At 44.8% G+C, this 19,076-nt stretch overlaps 1 protein-coding gene across 1 annotated transcript; it reads right to left on the bottom strand.

Moving 5' to 3' along the window:
* Nucleotides 1–1,506: 1,506 nt before the first annotated feature.
* LOC106548070 (uncharacterized) lies at nucleotides 1,507–18,177 on the bottom strand. The gene is made up of 3 exons (XM_087711738.1): nucleotides 18,167–18,177; nucleotides 15,030–15,524; nucleotides 1,507–2,876 (listed from the first exon to the last, which is right to left on the bottom strand). Exons 2-3 carry the CDS (start codon nucleotides 15,510–15,512, stop codon nucleotides 2,784–2,786), a joined length of 576 nt encoding a protein of 191 aa, XP_087567864.1. The 5' UTR covers nucleotides 15,513–15,524; nucleotides 18,167–18,177; the 3' UTR covers nucleotides 1,507–2,783.
* Between the last annotated feature and the right edge of the window lie 899 nt (nucleotides 18,178–19,076).

The following is a 19,076-nucleotide window of genomic DNA, read 5'->3' as shown; positions in this document are numbered from 1 at the left end:
AGAGCACTCTACAAGCCTCCTAAAGGCTATGCATGCCTTTTTTTTTTTTTTACAGAAAAATGGGCCCGTTTTCATGAAAACGGGCCATTTTTGGGAAGTCTGCAGAGTGCAAAACCTTTTTTTTAAATTTGCCTCTTCAAAATCTTGGTGTGTTTTATACTTCGGTGCGACTTATACTCCGAAAAATGCAGTAGCCAAGCCCAGGCCGGGGTGGGGAGATTAAATAGAATTGAGGAGAAAAAGAATGAAAGTGTGTACTGTAATGGTAATTCTAATTCCTGTACATTCTTTTTTCCTGTAGACTTAGTGCAGCAAAACAACAAAACATGAAAGTCCTGCCTGATTTGTAGCACTTATTTGTTAAGATATATTGTTTTATTGATTTAAATTCATTGTTAAATTTCCCACCAGTTTTGACAGGGGCAGCATACAATTTACAATACAATAAAATATCACCCAATAAAATTATTTCTTTATTGAAGAAAGATTAGATGGATGGATGGACAGTTAGTTACTGGTAGATACATGCTACCATTCAATGGCACTGAATATATTTTAATCATAAGTTTAATTAATAAAATTATAAGAGATGTGTAGAACCAAGCTTAAATTGGGTGGTTTTCGGCCAGTGGTGGGCTGCTGCATGGTCGCGTGGGTTTGGGTGAACCCTTAGCTTTGATTGCTGGCTAGGCCTGCCTACTCGTCCTTGTGCATTTATAACTAACTTTCTGGCTCCTTCCCTACGCCCTCGCTGCCCAGCTGAGTTTTGCACTGCCCCTGCTTTACTTACTGAAGCTGTCTGAGTTGATTACCGTTTCACTCCCAAAGGGGCTTGTGTGAGCAAATTTAGGGCATGTGCGCGCTCACAACCAGCGAACATCTGGCCCCCGGAAAGTGCCAAATGGCACAAAGCAGTATCACTTACAGGGGTGTCAAACTCGATTTCATTAAGGGCCGCATCAGGGTTGTGTTTGCCCTTGGGGGCTGGGGTGGGTGTGGCCAGGATGGGCATGGCCAGCTTAACGTCACGTGTCAGGAACCCGTGTGTCAGCCTGACTGCTCTGCCAGCGAAAACAAGACTCCCGAGCTGTTTTTGGCTTGGATGACCTCATGCAACCTTCTGCCAGCGAAAATGGATCTTGGGAGTGCCACCCACGGCCCTTGCAAGCTCCATTTTCAGCTGCGATGGCCTCCTGCAACTTTCTGTCTGCAAAAATGGAGCTTGGGAGGGCCGCACACAGCCCTCCCGAGCTCTGTTTTTGCTGGCAGAGGCACTGTAGACCAGTCCTTTGCTGTTTCCAGGGTGACCCTGCAGGCGAGATCTAACCACTCCACGGGCTCGATCCGCCCCCTGGGCCTTGAGTTTTACATCCCTGCCTTACAGATATCGACCTGCTGACCTATTCAGATCTACCTGTCCCAAGTGAAAGCAACTACCAAGATCATTTTTAAATTGCCTGATAGCCCAGAGTTTGAACAAAGAACTTCAATGCGAAACAAGCACTTCTTTAAAAACATTTTAATGTATCATTATATTTAGAAGCCAAAGTCTTGTGCTTGATTCTTGGTCATCTGCTGTTTCACTCCAATGTTGAATCATTTCATAATCTCCGAATCTGCAAGTTAGACATGAACACCAACCCTGCCCTCGAGAATGTTTTTCCTGGATGGATTTTTATGTGTTTATGACACAGAAAAGAACCACGGGATCTTTTTAATATGCTGAGCATTTGTGTGCTTTTCTCTGGTATAAATCTGCTTGTGAGTCACCAAGTTGGATTTGGCATTCATATTGCTTCTCTTATGTATGGTCCTCTTGTTTGATAAGGGCATCTCACCCAATGAAGCTTTTGCTAGTATTTATGTGGCTTTTCATGTGTAGATTCTCAGGTATTTGACTAGAATCCACTCCCCTCTCACCCCAAAAAGTGTTTCCATATTAAGTGCATTCATATGGTTTTCCTACTGTATGGGACCTCATTTTTAATCAGAGTGGATTTTACATTGAAACTTTTGCTGCAGTCTGAACATGGCTTCCCTGCTGTGTGGATCCTCTTGTTCTTTATGAGGTTTGTGTTCTAACCAAAACTTCCTATACTCTAAGGAAATATAGATTTCTTTTGCTAAATGAGGGTTCCCTTTTGAATAATGGAATGGGAGGAGGGGTTGGGGAGGGTATCTGGAACATTGAGGTTGCACACCATCTCATGCTTCTCTTAATTACGGCATGTTTCTCCAAACTGAAAATTGGCTTCATTTACTTTTTGATCATCATTTTCAGGCAGAAATTTAGATTTTACTGGCTTTCTTTACTGGGTGCTTTTATGCTCCTGCTGGATTTATTGGCTTTCTTTTAATCCCGGACTCCAGAAAATAATATTTTGACTCATTCCAAAATCTTGCAAATGTCTATTACTTCCGAGCTTCCAACCTGGAAGGTTTTCTCTCTCCTTATGTATTTGTCATATGTCATATTCTGAGAGAAAAAGAAAAGCATTTATATCATTTGCCTCCAATAATAAATTCCATTTCAAACAACTTATGTTATGAACTCTAGTGTTGGTGGGACTTCTCACATGTCTAGTCTTCCCCCTCCTGTTTGACTTAAGAAATCCCATATTCAAGCATCCTCATCTGATGGCTTTCCAGCATTGCCTATAGACTTTCTGTTTGGGAGAACATCTTCATCAAGAAAACTCTCTTCTATCACCCCAGAATTGTTTGCAATCATTGACAGTCTGCAGCCTTACCTAGTGAGTTGGCCTCCCCATCATTCTCTTGCTTTATCTCCAGGGTAGCTTCCCCTTCAGAATATCCTGGGCCTCTTTCTCTAATTTGGGAGATGTTAACATCATATCCTCCAAGATTTTAGATTCCTGAAGACAAAAAAAAAGTCAGTTCTGAAGTCTGGATTCCCAAATCAAACAATATGCTAAGTCAAAATTTGAGTAAGTGCAATTTGCATACCTCTAATAAATATACTTTATTTCCTAATACGTTGAAGGAATGGCAAGTGTGTCCATATAGGTGGCAGCTCCAGATACTTTTGGGACACAATTCTACACTGAGATACAGATGAACTGACACCGAAGTACAGAAAACTGTTGCCTGCAACTCTGAAGCGTAGTGACCAAAAGACTCTTCACTACTTCACCAGAGATGCTGGTTAGAAAAGTAGGCTTTGTGAGGCTCTAACCATGATACAATTATTACAGTTGAATGTCTCTTTGGCTATACACAAGAAGCAAATCCTTTGAAACTTCCTAATTTCATTCCAGAAACCAGTCATTAAGCACAATGGTGTCTTAGGTGAAAATCACGGTGGCCCTACAGTAGGTGTGACTGTGAACCAGGCCTTTAAGGACTGGGAAGACCTGGTAGGAGTGGGAACAGACCTGTTAGGACCCAAGGTGAGGGGAATGGAGCATGGTGGTGTCTTGGGATTGAGGGAGGCCTGGGGAGGGCCAGGGCAGCCGGGCCTGGGCTTATGCTAGGACTCCAAGGGCCTCCCCCATCCTGGAGGCACCCATGCTCCACTTAACGACCCAGATGTTCATTTAATGATTCTTTGTTTGAAGCAGGGAATCTGGGGTTGTTAGGTGAGCTATTTCACCTACAGACTGCGACCGTAATGCGCTATTGCGCTCATATACTGAGAGTTACCGGTACATTATTAAACTAAAGCTTTATTAATAAAAGTTCCTAAGTACTAAATTATCTGAACAATATGCAAAGATTTAAAAAGTAATTATTACAGTGCGTTTTTAATGACAAAAAACATTTTAGCCTTAAAGGCATCTTTGCGAGAAAATGTACAAAATGTTGTTTTAAAATGTCTACTTCAGGAAGGAGGACAGAAATTGTGTAGGGAAGGCTGAAATAAAGTCACCAACACATTCCCACCTCACCAGGCCAAGCACCCTTCTTTCTCCTCAGTTACCAGTTTTCAAGAGCGCTGGAATGACTTGCTTGTTTGTGTGGCTACATGGTGCCATTTTGAAAGCAGCCGCTATTTCGTCCTGCCTACAAAATGGCGGCCACATTCAAGTCAGGCTGTGCGGCCGAGGTGCAAACTGCTTCATTTTGCTGCCTTCTGCTCATTGCTGCAGCACCGAGAAGCTTCAGCAGGACCGAGAAGCTTCAGCAGGACCGAGAAGCTTCTGTAGTACTACGACGGCCTCTCTAAGGCAGCACAATGAAGCAGTTTGTCTGGCGGCTGCCATTTTGTCCCCATCCAGAAACAAGTGGGTACAAAATGGCAGCCGCATTGAGTCACCACCATGCGGCCCCAGGAACAAACTTCTTCCCTTTGCTGCCTTAAAAAGGTCTGTGTGCCGAGGGTGCTTTCTCCAGCATTTAGAAGCTTTTTCAAGCCCATGCAGCAAAATGCAATGTTTTGTCTGGCGGCTGCCATTTTGTCCCTCATCGCCAGCGGGCAGGACCAAAATGGCAGCCGCATTTGGATCATCATTGCATAGTCTGGGGACATATGGCCTGCTTTTCTTCCCCAACATGAGGTCTCAAAAAGCTTCAGAAGGGAAGTGTGGGGCATGATGGGTGTATGGGGTGGAGGCCAAAGTGCTGCAGGATCCCAGTAGGGTGGGATGGGGGAGAGAGGCAAAGGAGGCGCTGCAGCATCCCTGTGGTGGGTTGTAAGGTCGAATGACTGCAGGGCTCCTGCAATTGTTGCAACTTTGAAATGGGGTCATGTGTAGCTTTTGGGAGTGGGGTCAGAGAGCCGAGGTGGCACAATGGGTAGAGTGCAGTACTGCAGGCCACTTCAGCTGACTGCTATCTGCAGTTCAGCGATTCAAATCTCACCGGCTCAGGGTTGACTCAGCCTTCCATCCTTCCGAGGTGGGTGAAATGAGGACCCAGACTGTGGGGGCAATATGCTGACTCTGTAAACCGCTTAGAGAGGGCTGAAAGCCCTATGAAGCGGTATATAAGTCTAACTGCTATTGCTATTGCTAAAAAGCTTGTCGTACCTCAAAGACTACCTTTATGCAGACACCCCCCCCCCCCAGTTATGTTTTCATTATGTTGTAGGCTGGGATCTTGAATGGGTGCAATGGAATGTGGGTGGAATAGAAATAGGAAAAAAGCTAAAGGGAAACTCAATGTATGAAGTCCTCATTGATTCAGGAGCTACTCAAGTTACAATGGTGCTAAACAAGGACTCATAAGAGTGCTCAGAGTTCAAGTGTTGCAGTGTTCCCACCATTGTATGATTACACTCTATACAAATTACGATGTTGCAGAGAGCTGTGGTCATGTAATTGCCACCAACTTCACATAACCAACATTAGTGTGGAGCAGTGGTGGGTTTCGGATCCCGTTGCAACCAGTACGGTTGCAATGGGCCCCGGCGTCCTCCACATGAACAGTCCAGCGACGCCTCTGCAATGCTCCAGCTGCTTGGCGGAGCATCGTGCAGGCACTGTACACGCCAAAGAGTTTAAAGACAGGTAAGGAGCACGGGCGGGTGGGCCCTCCTGAGTACCGTACTGGAACGGTATCCAGTGCTCCGGGCAGGCTCTGGTATGCCTGTAGCGGGGAATACCGCCTGCAACCCACCACTGATGTGGAGGGTTGCAAGGAAGGTCCCCCACAAATCCTCTTTTTCTTCCAAGAAGCCCACTAGTAAGTATAGGTTCCTGGTTCTCATATTCCATAAGGCCTCCCTGCCTAGCACCTATTTGAAGATCCCAGCCTACAACATGATGACAACATAACTTTATAATTAATCCTTGTATTTATGACCTTTGCATCTCTGCAAAGCAAAATAAGCCAAAGTAAAATCGTAAGCACAGTATCTCCGCTTCAGATTTCCTTTGCTTTACAAATCTGCGAAGGTCTGTACAAATCTGTGATTAGTTGTAAATTTATTTTTACTCATTGCTGTTAACTACTCTCAAAAGCGTCTGAGTCAAACTATTCTCCAAAGGGCCTGAGGGTAGGACAAGAAGCAGTGGGTGGAAACTAATCAAGGAGAGAAGCAACTTAGAACTGAGGAGAAATTTCCTGACAGTTAGAACAATTAATCAGTGGAACAGCTAGCTTCCAGAAGTTGTGAACGCCCCAACACTGGAAGTCTTTAAGAAGATGTTGGATAGCCATTTGTCTGAAGTGGTATAGGGTTTCCTGCCTAAGCAGGGGGTTGGACTAGAAGACCTCCAAGGTCCCTTCCAACTCAGTTATTCTATTCTATTCTATAAACTGCGGTTGTGAAATGAAGACCATATGTGCAAAAAGAGAATTTACAATTACAGTACCTCTAAACATCAAATCGGATACACAACCTTTATAAGATTTGTGTTTTTTTTGTGTTTTCAGGAGCATCAGAACTGTTGCTGGCATAGCTGGTTGATGGTTGAGGATTGTTTGGGTGTTTTATTCCCGTGGTTAGAAAGGGCAAGAGGGAGGGAAGTTTGGTTTCTTTACCTCCGTTTTCCTTCTTTTTTCCTTCATATATTTCGTGGTAATATTTTAAGATTTCACACATTTCCCAATGTACCTTTCTAAAATGTTCTTCATCTGGATCCATCCTTTCTAAGTCTGATAACATTTTTTTAACTCCTGAGAACATACCAGCCAATCCTTTCTTAGTGAATGTTTTCAATTCAACTTCTACAACTTGTTCTTCTTTTTCTCGTTCTCTTTCTTCTGCTTCTTCCCTAACCTTTTGTGCCTCCCGTTCTTTTTTCCGTTCAATTAAATCTTCATTCGAAAGCTCTCCCTCAGTATAAGCTATCAAAGTTTTCACGTCTTCGGCTTCCACCTCTAAATCAAGGGATTTTGTGAGTGTCAAAATTTTCTTATTTATTTCATCCAAGTTTTGCTTATGACTAAATCCTTCAAAATTATTTTTTTTCCTTTTTTTTAAATTTTATTTTATCAATTTCATATATACATTCACAATTATATGATCTCATAACTGTTATTAATAATATGTATTTATAACAATTTTTCCCTACTGTTGACAATATACTTGAAGATTGCTTTTTTATCATCCCATAGATCCATCTTATCTTACAACGGTCCTACTTCTTCTTCCCTCCCCCCCTCTTTCCTTCCCTCGTTTCTTCTCTCCTACTCCCCTTCCTTCCCTCCCTCCTTCTCTCCTTCCTTCCCTCCTTTCTTTTCTCCTTCTCTCCTTCCTTTCCCCCTTCCTTTCCTCCTTCCTTCCCCCCTTCTCTCCTACATTCCCTCCTTCCTTCCCTCCTTTCTCTCCTTCCTTCCCTCCTTCCTACCCCTTCTTCTCTTTCTCTCCTTCCTTCCTTCCTCCTCTCCTTTCCCTTCTCTCCTTCCCCTTCCTCCCCTTTACCCTTCCCCTCTTCTTCCCATTCCTCCCCTCTTTCCTACTCTTACATTCCCTCCCATTCTTCCTCTGCCTTTCCCTTTCTCCTATTCCTCTCCTTTCTCCTTCAAAATTATTTGCAAAATAAGCAGCATAACTTTTTAAGCACTTTTTCCAAAACTCTTGCATGCTTTTCACACTAAAATCCTCCCATGCCGCTACAAGACTTTTGATACTATGCAGGATATTATAGTGTTCCCAAAACGTGTGCAATGTTATTTTGTCATCTTCCATTGCGGCTAAGGCTTTGGCAAACAATGCATGCAAATAGTATGCCCTGAATAGCAAGATAGTTCTCTGGCACATTGGCTGCAGGAGAGTGGTGATGTTTTGCGGTAAGTGAACTACCTTTTCATCAGGGTGGAGACTATCGAGATGCAGTGGGAGTCCAGGTACTTTGTGTAGAAGCAGAATTTTAAAAGGAATCCCTTTTTGCCCACAATATTCCTTTACCTGAGGTATGAAACAATTTGTAAACCAATCCTCAAAGAGGATGTGTGTCATCCAGGTCTCGCAATCAACAGGCAGGGTCTCCTTGTTTATTTTTTGAATCATACTGGCATGATCTGATTGGAGGATCACAAATGGCTTCAGCTTGAATCCGGCAACATTCCCCCCCAATAACAAGGTTACTCTACCCTTAAATGCTTTACAACCAGGCATTGCTTGAGCCTCTTTGTGTATACACATCTGCTCCGGCATTCTTTTCCAGTATAATCTAGTTTCATCCACTCTGAATATCTGATCCGCAGAATAATTTCCCTCTACTACAACATCATCAAGTTCATCCAGAAAATGTTTGGCAGTCCGTTTTTTAGCGCATAAAGCTTCACGTGATGGTAATATCTGATAATGAAATCTTTGCTGAAATCGCACAAACCAGCTATGGCTAGCGGTGAATGTTTCGGTGCATTCTTTCCCTGCTTGTTCCTTCAGTGTTGTGAAAAGGCTGCGTGCCTTAATCTGAATGAGGAGAAAGCTAACCTCTTTTGTATCCGGTCTCTGATCCAAAGAATCAAGAGTGGTTCCATTTCAGGGGTGTGGCATTTTTGTATTATTGTTATATTTGTGTTCATTCCTATGGCTCCTTTCAATGCTTCTCTGATCCTTTCCCTGTCCTTCACAGTAGCACAAATGGTGGAACAAGCCAGACCTTCTTCTTTCGCTAATTTATGCATCTTCTTCCCAGCTTCATAGGCTTTGATGATCTTCATCTTCAAATTGAGATCAACAGCTTTCCGATGCCTCTTTCGCCTTGTTTCAGTTGAACTGGGGTTCTTTCTCTTTGAAGACATCTTGATATGGGATATAAACACGTATAAACAAGTAAATAAGCAAGTGAAAATAAGAGCAGATGACATGTAATACGAACTATAATACCGTGTTTCCCTGAAAGTAAGACAGCTTCTTTTATTTTCTTTTGACCCCCGAAATAAGCGCTTGGTCTTATTTTTGGGAAGGACTTAATATTTTTGAGGTCCAGGGTCAGTGTGGTCACCTCATGGCTGCTGCTGTGTTGCAATATTTTCGGGGAGGGCTTATTTTAGTGCATGCGCTCAAAAGTCTGATTGGGCTTATTATCCGGGGAGTGCTTATTTTCAGGGAAACAGGGTATGAATATGTTACTGAGAAAGAAATGTGCAAAAATAAAAAAATGCACTCATTGGTTACATAATTATTTTTATTACTGTTGTATTTGCAAATGGTCATAAAGTGAGGCAGTTACTGAATGAGGAATAGCTGCACCTCATCCTGGGCTCTTTATTGCAGAAGTAGCAGATCACTTCCTTGCTGACAAACCTTTGACTGGATTTTCAGGACATCAGCCTAAACCTAGTTTCATGAGCCACAACCTAGGGACTCCTTGGTTAGCAGCCATTTCAAATACAACAGTAATGAAAAAAACAATTCCGACAAATGAATACACTTAACCAAATTTCTCTGCCTGAAAATAACACACCTTAGAATCAGTATAACACTGGCATTGCTGCAAGCAAGAGCTTTTATCTGAATGGAATGGCGCCTACCAGATATCTTTGCAGCCCCTTTCTCTCTGTCTCTCCTCTCTATCTCTCCCCCTCCCACCCCCTATCTCTATCACAAAATGTGACCATTTTGCTTCAAAAAGAATAGATTGTAGACGTTAAGCAAGTTAGCAGTGTTGTGGGAGCTTCATCACTTGCGACTTTCAAGAAGAGATCTGACTACCATTTGTCAGAAATGGTGTAGGGTCTCCTGCTTGAGTTGGACTATATGTCCTAAAATTATACAAGCACCAGTACAGTACACAGATTAACAGAATTGGAAGGGACCTTCCCTTCCAATTCTGTTAATCTGTGTACTGTACTGGTGCTTGTATAATTTATTAAGACCAGACATTCATCTACCATATGGACGAATGTGATGATTTTCTCTATGCTAGTTACAAGATAGATGAAGGTCCTGCAACATGTTTAGTAACCAAGTATCCAATCCCTACAAATCAATAATACAGGTAATACAGGTGGGTTTCAAGATTTTTTAAAACCTCTTCTGTAGGTGTGTCCTGCTTTGTGCGAGTGGCTTGTCGGCCATGTGACCGGATGGGAGTGGCTTGCCGGCCATGTGACTGGGTGGGAGTGGCTTGGCAGTCATGTGACTGGGTGGACGTGGCCAACTTGCAAAATGTGGTGAAACTCACTTAACAACGCTCTTGCTTAGCAACCAAAATGTTGGCTCAGAAACTCTGGCATTTGAAGCACGGAAGTCTTAAAGCTGTCAAGTTACAAGACCCTTGCACCCTTAAACCTTTAGAAAAAAAAACCCAGGGGTGTTCAAACTTGACAGCTTTAAGACTTGTGGACTTCAACTCCCAGAATTCCTCCTCCAGTCATGTTGGCTCAGGAACTCTGGCATTGAAGTGTGCAAGTCTTAAAGCTGTCAAGTTACAAGACCCTTGCACCCCTAACCCTTAAAAAAAAACCCCAGGGGTGTTCAAACTTGACAGCTTTAAGACTTTAAGGTTTAGATAGAATTCTTAGAGGCGGGCGGGGTGACTGGTGAGCCAGTCAATCATTGAGTGGTGGGCGGGGCAAGCATGGTGTGGACAAGTGGGGGGAGGGAGCTGGAACCGGTTCTAAATGGCACGATAGATTTGTGGAACCTCTTCTATAGAAGAGGTTAGAACTGGCAGGAACCCACCCCTGGTAGTCCTCAACTCAACAGCAGTTCGCTTAGTGACTATTCAAAGTTACACTGGCACTGAAAAAAAGTGACTTATGATGTTTTTCACACTTATGACCATTGCAGCATCCCCGTGATCATGTGATTTACATTCGGATGCTTGACAACTGACTCATATTTATGATGATTCCAGTGTCCTGGGGTCATGTGATTCCCCTTTTGCAACCTTCTGACCAGCAAAGTCAATGGAGAAACCAGATTCACTTAACAACCATGTTACTAACTTAACAACAGCAGTGATTTACTTAACAACTGTGGCAAGGAAAGTCATAAAATGGGGCAAGACTCACTTAACAAATTTCTCACTTAGCAACATAAATTTGGCCTCATTTGTGGCTATAAGTTGAGGACTACCTATAATAATGAATGTGGCAAAAGAAAGCAAAGTAAAATAGTAGTATAGTAATAGTAAAATGAAATTGTAAATTGCTCTGGGACTTCACACAGACAGGCACCATCAATACAACTCTTTAGACTTATAAATTGTCAATAAGAAAAATAAAAAAAAATCTGGAGAATGGACACAGTGTTGCCAGGAGATAGCAGAACAGAATAAAAAGAACTGGAGAGATAATAAAATACAAAGATCTGCAAATAGAAATTGAACAATTGTGGTAAAAGAAAGTAAAGGTTGTACCAGTGGCAATAGGTACAAAGCCTATTGGGTGCAAAGCCAAAAATGGAGCACCATTTGAACATATTGGCAATGACAAAATTATCATTGGCCAATTACAAAAGGCAGCTTTATTCATAAGAGCTTACTTACTCCCCGTGACAATACATTTAAAATCATAAAGCATCAACTTATTGGAAATCAGGAAGTCCTTGGGAAAAAGTTGATAAGTAGATAAAAATGCCAGATCCAAACATCTGGCTGGCTGTGTGACAACCTCAATAAATTAAAATTTTAAGATGCCTGAGTCCTAGGCACTCTGGGATTATGGTAATCTACAGTTCCCAAATTGAGATTCTCAAAAATCCAACCTTTTCCAAACTGGCACATTTTAATCAACTGCAGTTGTGAGACTGGTGAGAACATCTCCCCATGGCACCTGTGGGGAATGCTGCATTAGATCAGTATCGGAGAGAAAAGGTTTGTGTGAAGCAACCGATCAGCAGCCTATGTCATTCAAAGCACTTTATATTCTAATCCATAACAAAGGACAAGGTTGTCTTTGTTCATTTTTTCCTTATTAGGGAATACTAACCTAAACAGAATATCTGAAAACTTTACCATTCTTCTCTGCCTTTCTAAATATTCTCCTTTGGGCAGCTCTCTGATCATCTTACACCAGGGACATGCCTGGCTATGGAATTCTGGGAGTTGACATCCACAAGTCTTAAAGTTGTCAAGTTTGGAGATCCCTGCCATAGACATATAGAATCCACCACAATCTTCTTAAAATAATCCCAGTGTTGATGCTCTGAGACCATTACTTTTCCTTTAAATTGCCTACTTGCCACGAGCAAGTAGGCGGCAATATAAAATTTCCAAATAAATAAATAAATAAATAAATTACGCTAATTGAAATAAGGATCAAAACTGAAGCAACCTACGACACCTGTGATTGTGTAGCCAGCTAGTAGTATTTATTTGAAAATACGACAAGTCTTATTTTCTTTTGACCCCTGAAAAAACGACTAGGCATTCTTTTCTAGGAGTGTCCTAATTTCCCCCCCACGTGCCTTGCCTGGCTACTTCTTTGGCAGCCAAAAAGAGCGAGTGACGCATCTCCCATGGCCACTTCTTTCGCGGCCGAAAAGAACGAGCGACATGCCTCGCCTGGCTGACGGGCCGCTTCTTTCGTGGCCGAAAAAAGCAAGCGATGCGCCTCGCTGCTTCTTTTGCAAATAGTAGGTGGGCGAGCAAGGTGGCGCCTGAAGTACTTCCTGTAACGTTTTTTTGAGTGTTTATGTTTGTACCGACTCATGTGGCCCAGTGCAGCAAGGAAGACCTTTTGCAAATGGTTATAGCCTTGGGTCCAGTGATCCCCTTTTGCGACCTCCTGACAGGCAAAGTCAATGAGGAAATCCAGATTGATTGTAAACAACGCTTTCCTAACTAAATCCCAGCCACCACCCCAGGTGGCATAATGGATTGGGTTAATGGATTAATGGACTTAATGATCTTAAGTCTTAAGGATAAACAACCCTTTTGTAACTTACCAATATGCCAAATTTTGTGTTGTGGATCACCCTAGGGGATCCACAACACAAAATCTCCCCCCCCCAAGGAAAGCACAGTGCTTATGTATGATACACCTATCGATTTATTATAAATCCACAATTTATTCAAATACAGCTATGTCATCTTCTTCTGGAACATCGTCATAACTCTCCAAACCCTGAATTCCTGCCGGACTCTCTTGTGACTCCATTGCCTGTAAAAGAATTGGTCCCAATCGCTGATGTCTAGCAATAGAAGTCTCCTTAAACGAGTACCTCTTGTCCATGTATCCTGCTCGTAGTGCGTTGGCCACACAGGTATCAGTGACGTTATCCCATGCATTCTTCACCCAACTCACTACCTCTGGCAGGCTAGGTTTCACAAATTTTCCACGTGGGTTTCTCTCCATGCGATTCTCAACGTAGTCATTGATTTGTATGTGCAGATGGTCCTTGAATGATTCGTTTACCCCAAGGTCTAACGCCTGGAGATGTGCTGTCATTCCTGCAGGAATCATTATTTGGTCCACTCTTCTCTGTGCAAGGAACCTCTTCATATCTTTGGCACGGTGAGTGCTGGCTGCATCCCAGACCAGCATTCCTCTTTGGCCACCTCGCCCAACAAGTGGCAGCATTAACTCGACCCACTTCCTTATAACGCCTTGGGTGCACCAGGCCCTTTTGGTTTCAAGGACATAAATCCCTGAAGCACGTTCAATCTTCTCTTTCTTGCCCTTGGTGATGATTAGAGGTGGGGCTTTCTTTCCATCCAGACGAATTGCCAAAATGCAGGTGACACGTGCACTTTCATATCCAGTGGAGGGAATGCAAATGGACGTGGCACCCCTCAGATCAACTGTTGTTTGAGCTCCTTGGCTCATAAACACTGCAGTTTCGTCCATGGCAATCATGTTGGAGAGCTGGTACTTGGAAAAGTCAATGCCATCGACGAAGGTCTTGAATGCAAGGGCGCGTTTGACAAGTTCAGCATCTTCCAGCTTGAACAGCGAGGTGGATCTCCTCAGAGACAATTCATATCGCTGAAGGAAGTTATCCAGCCAGTGTTTAGAGGCTTTGAATTCTCCCTGGGTAATTCCCAACTGTGGCGCCATTGCAAGGGCAAATGCTTGAATATCAACCCTGCGTACAACCAAAGCCTTTGCTCTCCTGTCAGCAATCCATTCGGAGATGCTGTCTTCAAGTTCAGGATGTAATGGATGCCGGCCTGATCCACACCTGCGCTTCTTGGCATTTCCCTCGTCCACCTGTTGGCTGAGGTTATCGTACTCTGCTCTCCATTTTTGGACCATACGGAGATCCAACTCCTTCTCCTTGCAGAAAGCTGTCAGGTTCTTGCCCCGAGAATCCTCCACGATTCCTTTCTTGAATTCCACAGAGTAGCTCTTTCTTTTTAAACTCATCTTCTATGGAGGCCAAAATAAAAGTCACTTTAGATCATTAAGTCCATTAACTTAATCTATTCAGCCACCTGTGGTGGCGGCTGGGATTTAGTTAGGAAAGGGTTGTTTACAATCAATCTGGATTTCTCCATTGTCTTTACCTGTCAGGAGGTCACTTGAGAATCACTTGACCCAGGGCTATAACCATCTGCAATAGGGACCATTTGGGAAAAAGGTCTTCCTTGCCGCACTAGGCCGCGTGGGTCAGTACAAAAATAAACACTCAAAAAAAACTATCACGGTATGTACTTCAGGCGGCGTGGGGTGCATTGCTCTCCCACACACTCTTTGTCCACAAAAGAAGCAGCCCGGTGGCCAGGCATGCCGGAGCAGACGATGGCAGGCTTTTCCGAGGGTAAACGGCTACTGGTAGCTGGAGTGATCGTTACAGGTAGGTAAGGGTGCGTGAGGCACGGGAGTTGCTCCTTTCGGCCATGAGAAAAGAGGCCCGGCAGCCTTGGCCAAGCATGTGGGTCGCTCCGTTCGGCCGCGAAAGAGACCTGGTAGCCAGGCAAGGCAGGTGGGGCAAGTTCCTCCCTTCTGCCCTTCCCTCCCGCCTCCTCACCTCATGCTATCCGCACTACAAGCAACGTGAGAAAATGGCAGGGACTGGCCGCACATGTGCTTAAATAAGGCCAAATTTGGGGGGTATGGCTTAATTTTAATGCATGCACACAAAACAATTCTGGGCCTTCTTTTTTGGGTGGGTCGTGTTTTAGGAGAAACACGGTAACATTTTGATGGCTCTTTTGCAACCATTCCCTCATACTACTTCCCAACCCACTCCCCCGCTCCTTTTCAGTTTTTGGGGGCTGGATTACCTTCTGGGGCTCCTCAGCATCCTGGGAGCTGAAGGGCTGGGGTGCCTGGCTCTCCAGATTGACTTCTTCCTCTTCCACCTTCACCTTCACGGAGGAATTCAGCTTTTCCCTGCCCATCCAGCAGGCTTTCCCACTGATGTTCGGATCCCCTTGGAGTACAGATTCCCTTCTGGCTTCCCCAGAACTTTTCTGCTGTGGATCTTCTTTGTCTCTTCCCAAGGAGGCCTGGGAATCTGTGCCATTTTTTTCCAAGGGAGGTGGTGGTATGGGAAGCCCTGCCACATTTTTCAAGAATTCCTGCCATTGAGAGTCCCAGCATTGGTGCATTTCCATCTTTGGTTCAGAATTAGGATGGGATGTTCTGTCCTGGGTAAAGAAGTCCCCAAGGGTCCTCACTTGGACAATGAGAGGGTCTCTTCTCCCACTCTCAGTGCCCTCTTCTTCTTCTTCTACTTTGGGTACCACAAGCCGCTGCTCCTCCATAGTTGTTGCTCTCTGCAGTTCCAGAAGGGAAAAGGAAAGGAAGAAAGTATTATTTAGGGCTAAGGATAAAGGTTCCCCCGCACATGCATGCTAGTCATTTCCGGGTTTAGGGGTGGTACTCATCTCCGTTTCTAAGCTGAGGAGCCAGCACTGTCCAAAGACGTCTCCGTGGTCATGTGCCTGGCATGATTCCTTTAGGTGAAGGCGCACGGAACGCTGCGACCTTCCCACCAAAGTGGTCCCTATTTTTCTACTTGCATTTTTAACGTGCTTTTGAACTGCTAGGTTGGCAGAACCTGGGACACGTAACGGGAGCTCATTCCATTATGTAGCACTAGGGATTCGAATTGCCGACCTTCTGATCGACCAGCTCAGTGTCTTAGCCCCCGAGCCACCGCATCCCTAATTAGGGATATATGATGTGAAAGGAATAAAAAGATCCTTTCCCACGTCTTTGATATTCATCATTTCTCCAAGGTTTGTAAAATATTCTCCCTGGAATAAAGACAATTCTCAGCTGTGGGATTTTTAGTAGTAGCTCTGTCATACAAGTTGAATGAATAAAGACATATAAGTAAAGAAATTGGAGCCTGACCTCCATCAAAGCTATGTGAGCTCCTGCTCCAAGCCTCCCAATCCCCTGTTAGTGCCCTTTGGCCCTATTTCTTTCCCCACAATCCTCAGGGCCTCCCAGGGTTGGAGGCTGTAACTTTGGGGCCTTTACACACAGGTAGTACGTGAGATACGACTGTAATGGAGCATGCTCATTATGGTTGCATCTCATGATTGCCATCAGGTGAAATGCCTCCCCCATTAATGACCCCCCCCATTCCTGCTCTCCTCAATGAATCCTTAAATGAAAATGAGCGCCTTGGGGTGGGGGAGACCTTGGGAAGCATGCCGTGACCCTCCCAAGATCTCCCCAATCCCCCATGCTCTGCTCCCTATCCATTGTGTCCTCACAGGCCCTTTCCTACTTCCACCAGGTCCCCCAGGCCTTAACCTTGATTCCCATCCCACCTGGCCAAGCAACCACCTTTTGAAGAGCTCTGAGGCACTGCAATGACTTCCTTCTTTTCGTGGCCGCATGGTGCAATTCCAGAAACAGCCGTCATTTTGTCCCGATCACAAAACGGAGGATGCATTCAAATCACTGTCAGGCGGCCTTGGGAACAAGCTGCTTTCTTTGGCTGCCTTAATATGGTCTTCCCAGGGCTACAGAAAATGCAGAAACTCTGTAACATTCAGAAAAGTCTGCAGCACTGTTCAGGCCTTGCTAAGGCAGCCAAACAAAGCCGTCTTGTCCGGTGGTGGCCATTTTGCCCCTGAGCTTTTAAAAGCAGGGCGCTCCCTGTGTGGGTATTAAGGGAAGTTTGGGAAGCCAGGGAGAGAAAGATGCCCATCAGTAAGAGTGCTTTCCCTCTCAAATTTATCTTCTCTTTCTTAAGAACTTCTAAAATAAATTTCAGCAAATTGAATGAGAACTATAGAAAATAATCCTGGAGTCTTCTCCATAGGAGGAATGCTCTTTTTCTCAGCTCCAAATTTGATTGCTATCACATTGTACTAAGCAATGCTTATTCCAATAGTAATTTATGGGATGCCACACAATTGAGGCCTGTGAACTAGGGTGCTGGAGAAGATTCCTGTGAGTCCCTTGGGTTGCAAGGCAATCAAACCGGTCAATCCTAGAGGAGATCAACCCTGACTGCTCTTTAGATGGCCAGATCCTGAAGATGAAACTCAAATACTTTGGCCACCTAATGAGAAGGAAGGACTCACTGGAGAAGAGCCTAATGCTGGGAAAGATGGAGGGCAAAAGAAGAAGGGCACAACAAAGAATGAGGTGGCTGGATGGAGTCACCAAAGCAGTAGGCATGAGCTTAAATGGACTCAAGAGGATGGTAGAGGTCAGGAAGGCCTGGAGGAACGTTGTCCATGTGGTCGAGATGGGTCGGGCATGACTTCCCAACTAATAACAACAAAGGGACCTTGTAGGTCATCTAGTCCAACCCCCTGCTCAAGCACTCTCTGCTGGAACACACTACCCAACACTCCCACCCTCCAAAATCAAATACGTCCAACAGATCTATTACATAAAACTCTCATAAAGCGTTATCTTCGATAGCGACAGAATAATCCATGTAATTAATTCCGTAGGGTGGGAGCTCTGCAACACGACAAAGCTCCCCCCCCATCGCTCTTCTATGCCACCAACCAACGGGGCCTGCCATCACGCTCCGGCATTTTCTCACCATGTTGCCGGCAAAGCTACTCCCAAAATTAGGTGGTTGAAAACGGGAAAAAGAGGCAAGGCGGCCGCCTAGCAGCTTTCGCAGCCTGATTCAAAAGCCTGATTCCCAGTAATTAGGGAGCCCGGATAAAAGTCCGAGAGCCCAGATCCGGGCCAAATGGAGAGGGGTTTCCCTCCCTCCCTCCCTCCCCCACCCAAACAAACAAACAAACAAAAACAAGTGCAAAAGTGTTTCCCGACTTGCCCCTGCGGAGCAAAGAGCTCAGCTTCTGGGTTGCCTTGCGCGAGTGGGAGGCGGGCATAGGGAACCCCCACGTGGCTGATCCAGCGGCTTCCCGACCAGAAGGAGAGCCGATCTTCTCTCCCCCCCCCTCCCCCGGGAAGTCCCACGCTTTCTTACCACGCTGCCCTCTGCCGCGGGAAAAGCCGCCTCCTCAAGCACCCGCGGCTGTTCCTCGCTCCGAAGCGCCTCCCTTCCAGGTGAGACTTCACTGCAACCTGGCGGCCCCCCCCGCACCCCCGATCTGGACTGGAAGAGGGGAGAGGCCAGGACGCCTCTTGGGAGGCGGAGCTCAGGCTGCTTTTGCACAGGCTAAGCTTTTGTTGGGGCTTTTGTTTCTGGAGGGAGGGGGTGCGAGAGCGTGTTTGGGAGAAAGACACGGCTTGCTATTTTGCTGGCCGGTATTCAGAGATGCCCGGTTGCCACAGGTCCATCGGGGCCATTGCTAGCTGCTTAAGGACCGACGTTTCCAAAAACTTTTGCCAAATGCGCTTTTTGGTTTGCTTGCTGGCTTATAAGGCGTGTCCTGCTTTGATCCACAGAGTACTACCACCTTGCAAAATAACCCAAAGGTGGAAAAAAACTACCAGGTAAAGCCATCAATACAGCTAACCCCCAGCGCCCAAGCTGATGGCAGTTGTATTTCTGTTGTGAATTTCTGCAAGGCCGTTTGTGTGGATTTCCCAAGAGTAGATATGCCTGGGGCGGGAAAAGAAAAATTTAACGAAACACCCCCCCCCCCAAAAAAATAGAAGCTAAGACATGTGCTTAACCTGCAGAAGCCTGCACTATGGGAAGTTGAGAAGTGATTTGATTATTGAGAACTCCAGTGACTTTTTGATTAAAATTGAATGATTGAAAGCTGTGCATATATTTCTTCCCCCAATCTCACCCTACTTATGACCATTAATTTTATTCAAAAGGGGGATATGACGTTCATCCATTCATTTTCATTTGTTCATGCTATTAAGACAACTGCCCATCTCAAAACGTGGCAGTTTAAAAATGAATAAAAACAAGGCAAGAACAG

Source organism: Thamnophis sirtalis, unplaced genomic scaffold, assembly GCF_051295495.1.
Source record: "Thamnophis sirtalis isolate CommonGarterSnake01/CBP01778 unplaced genomic scaffold, rThaSir2_p1.2 scaffold_3, whole genome shotgun sequence".
Lineage (NCBI taxonomy): Eukaryota > Metazoa > Chordata > Lepidosauria > Squamata > Natricidae > Thamnophis > Thamnophis sirtalis.
The sequence above is the reverse complement of the archived record's forward strand: the minus strand, read 5'-3'. Positions and strand labels throughout refer to the sequence as shown.

Excerpts from the sequence above, each read along its gene's own strand:
- LOC106548070 (XM_087711738.1), bottom strand. The coding sequence starts at position 15,512 with ATGGAGGAGCAGCGGCTTGTGGTACCCAAAGTAGAAGAAGAAGAAGAG. Across the intron at positions 2,877-15,029 it reads ATGCTGAGGAGCCCCAGAAG|GAATCTAAAATCTTGGAGGA; the intron begins GTAATCCAGCCC and ends TTTTGTCTTCAG.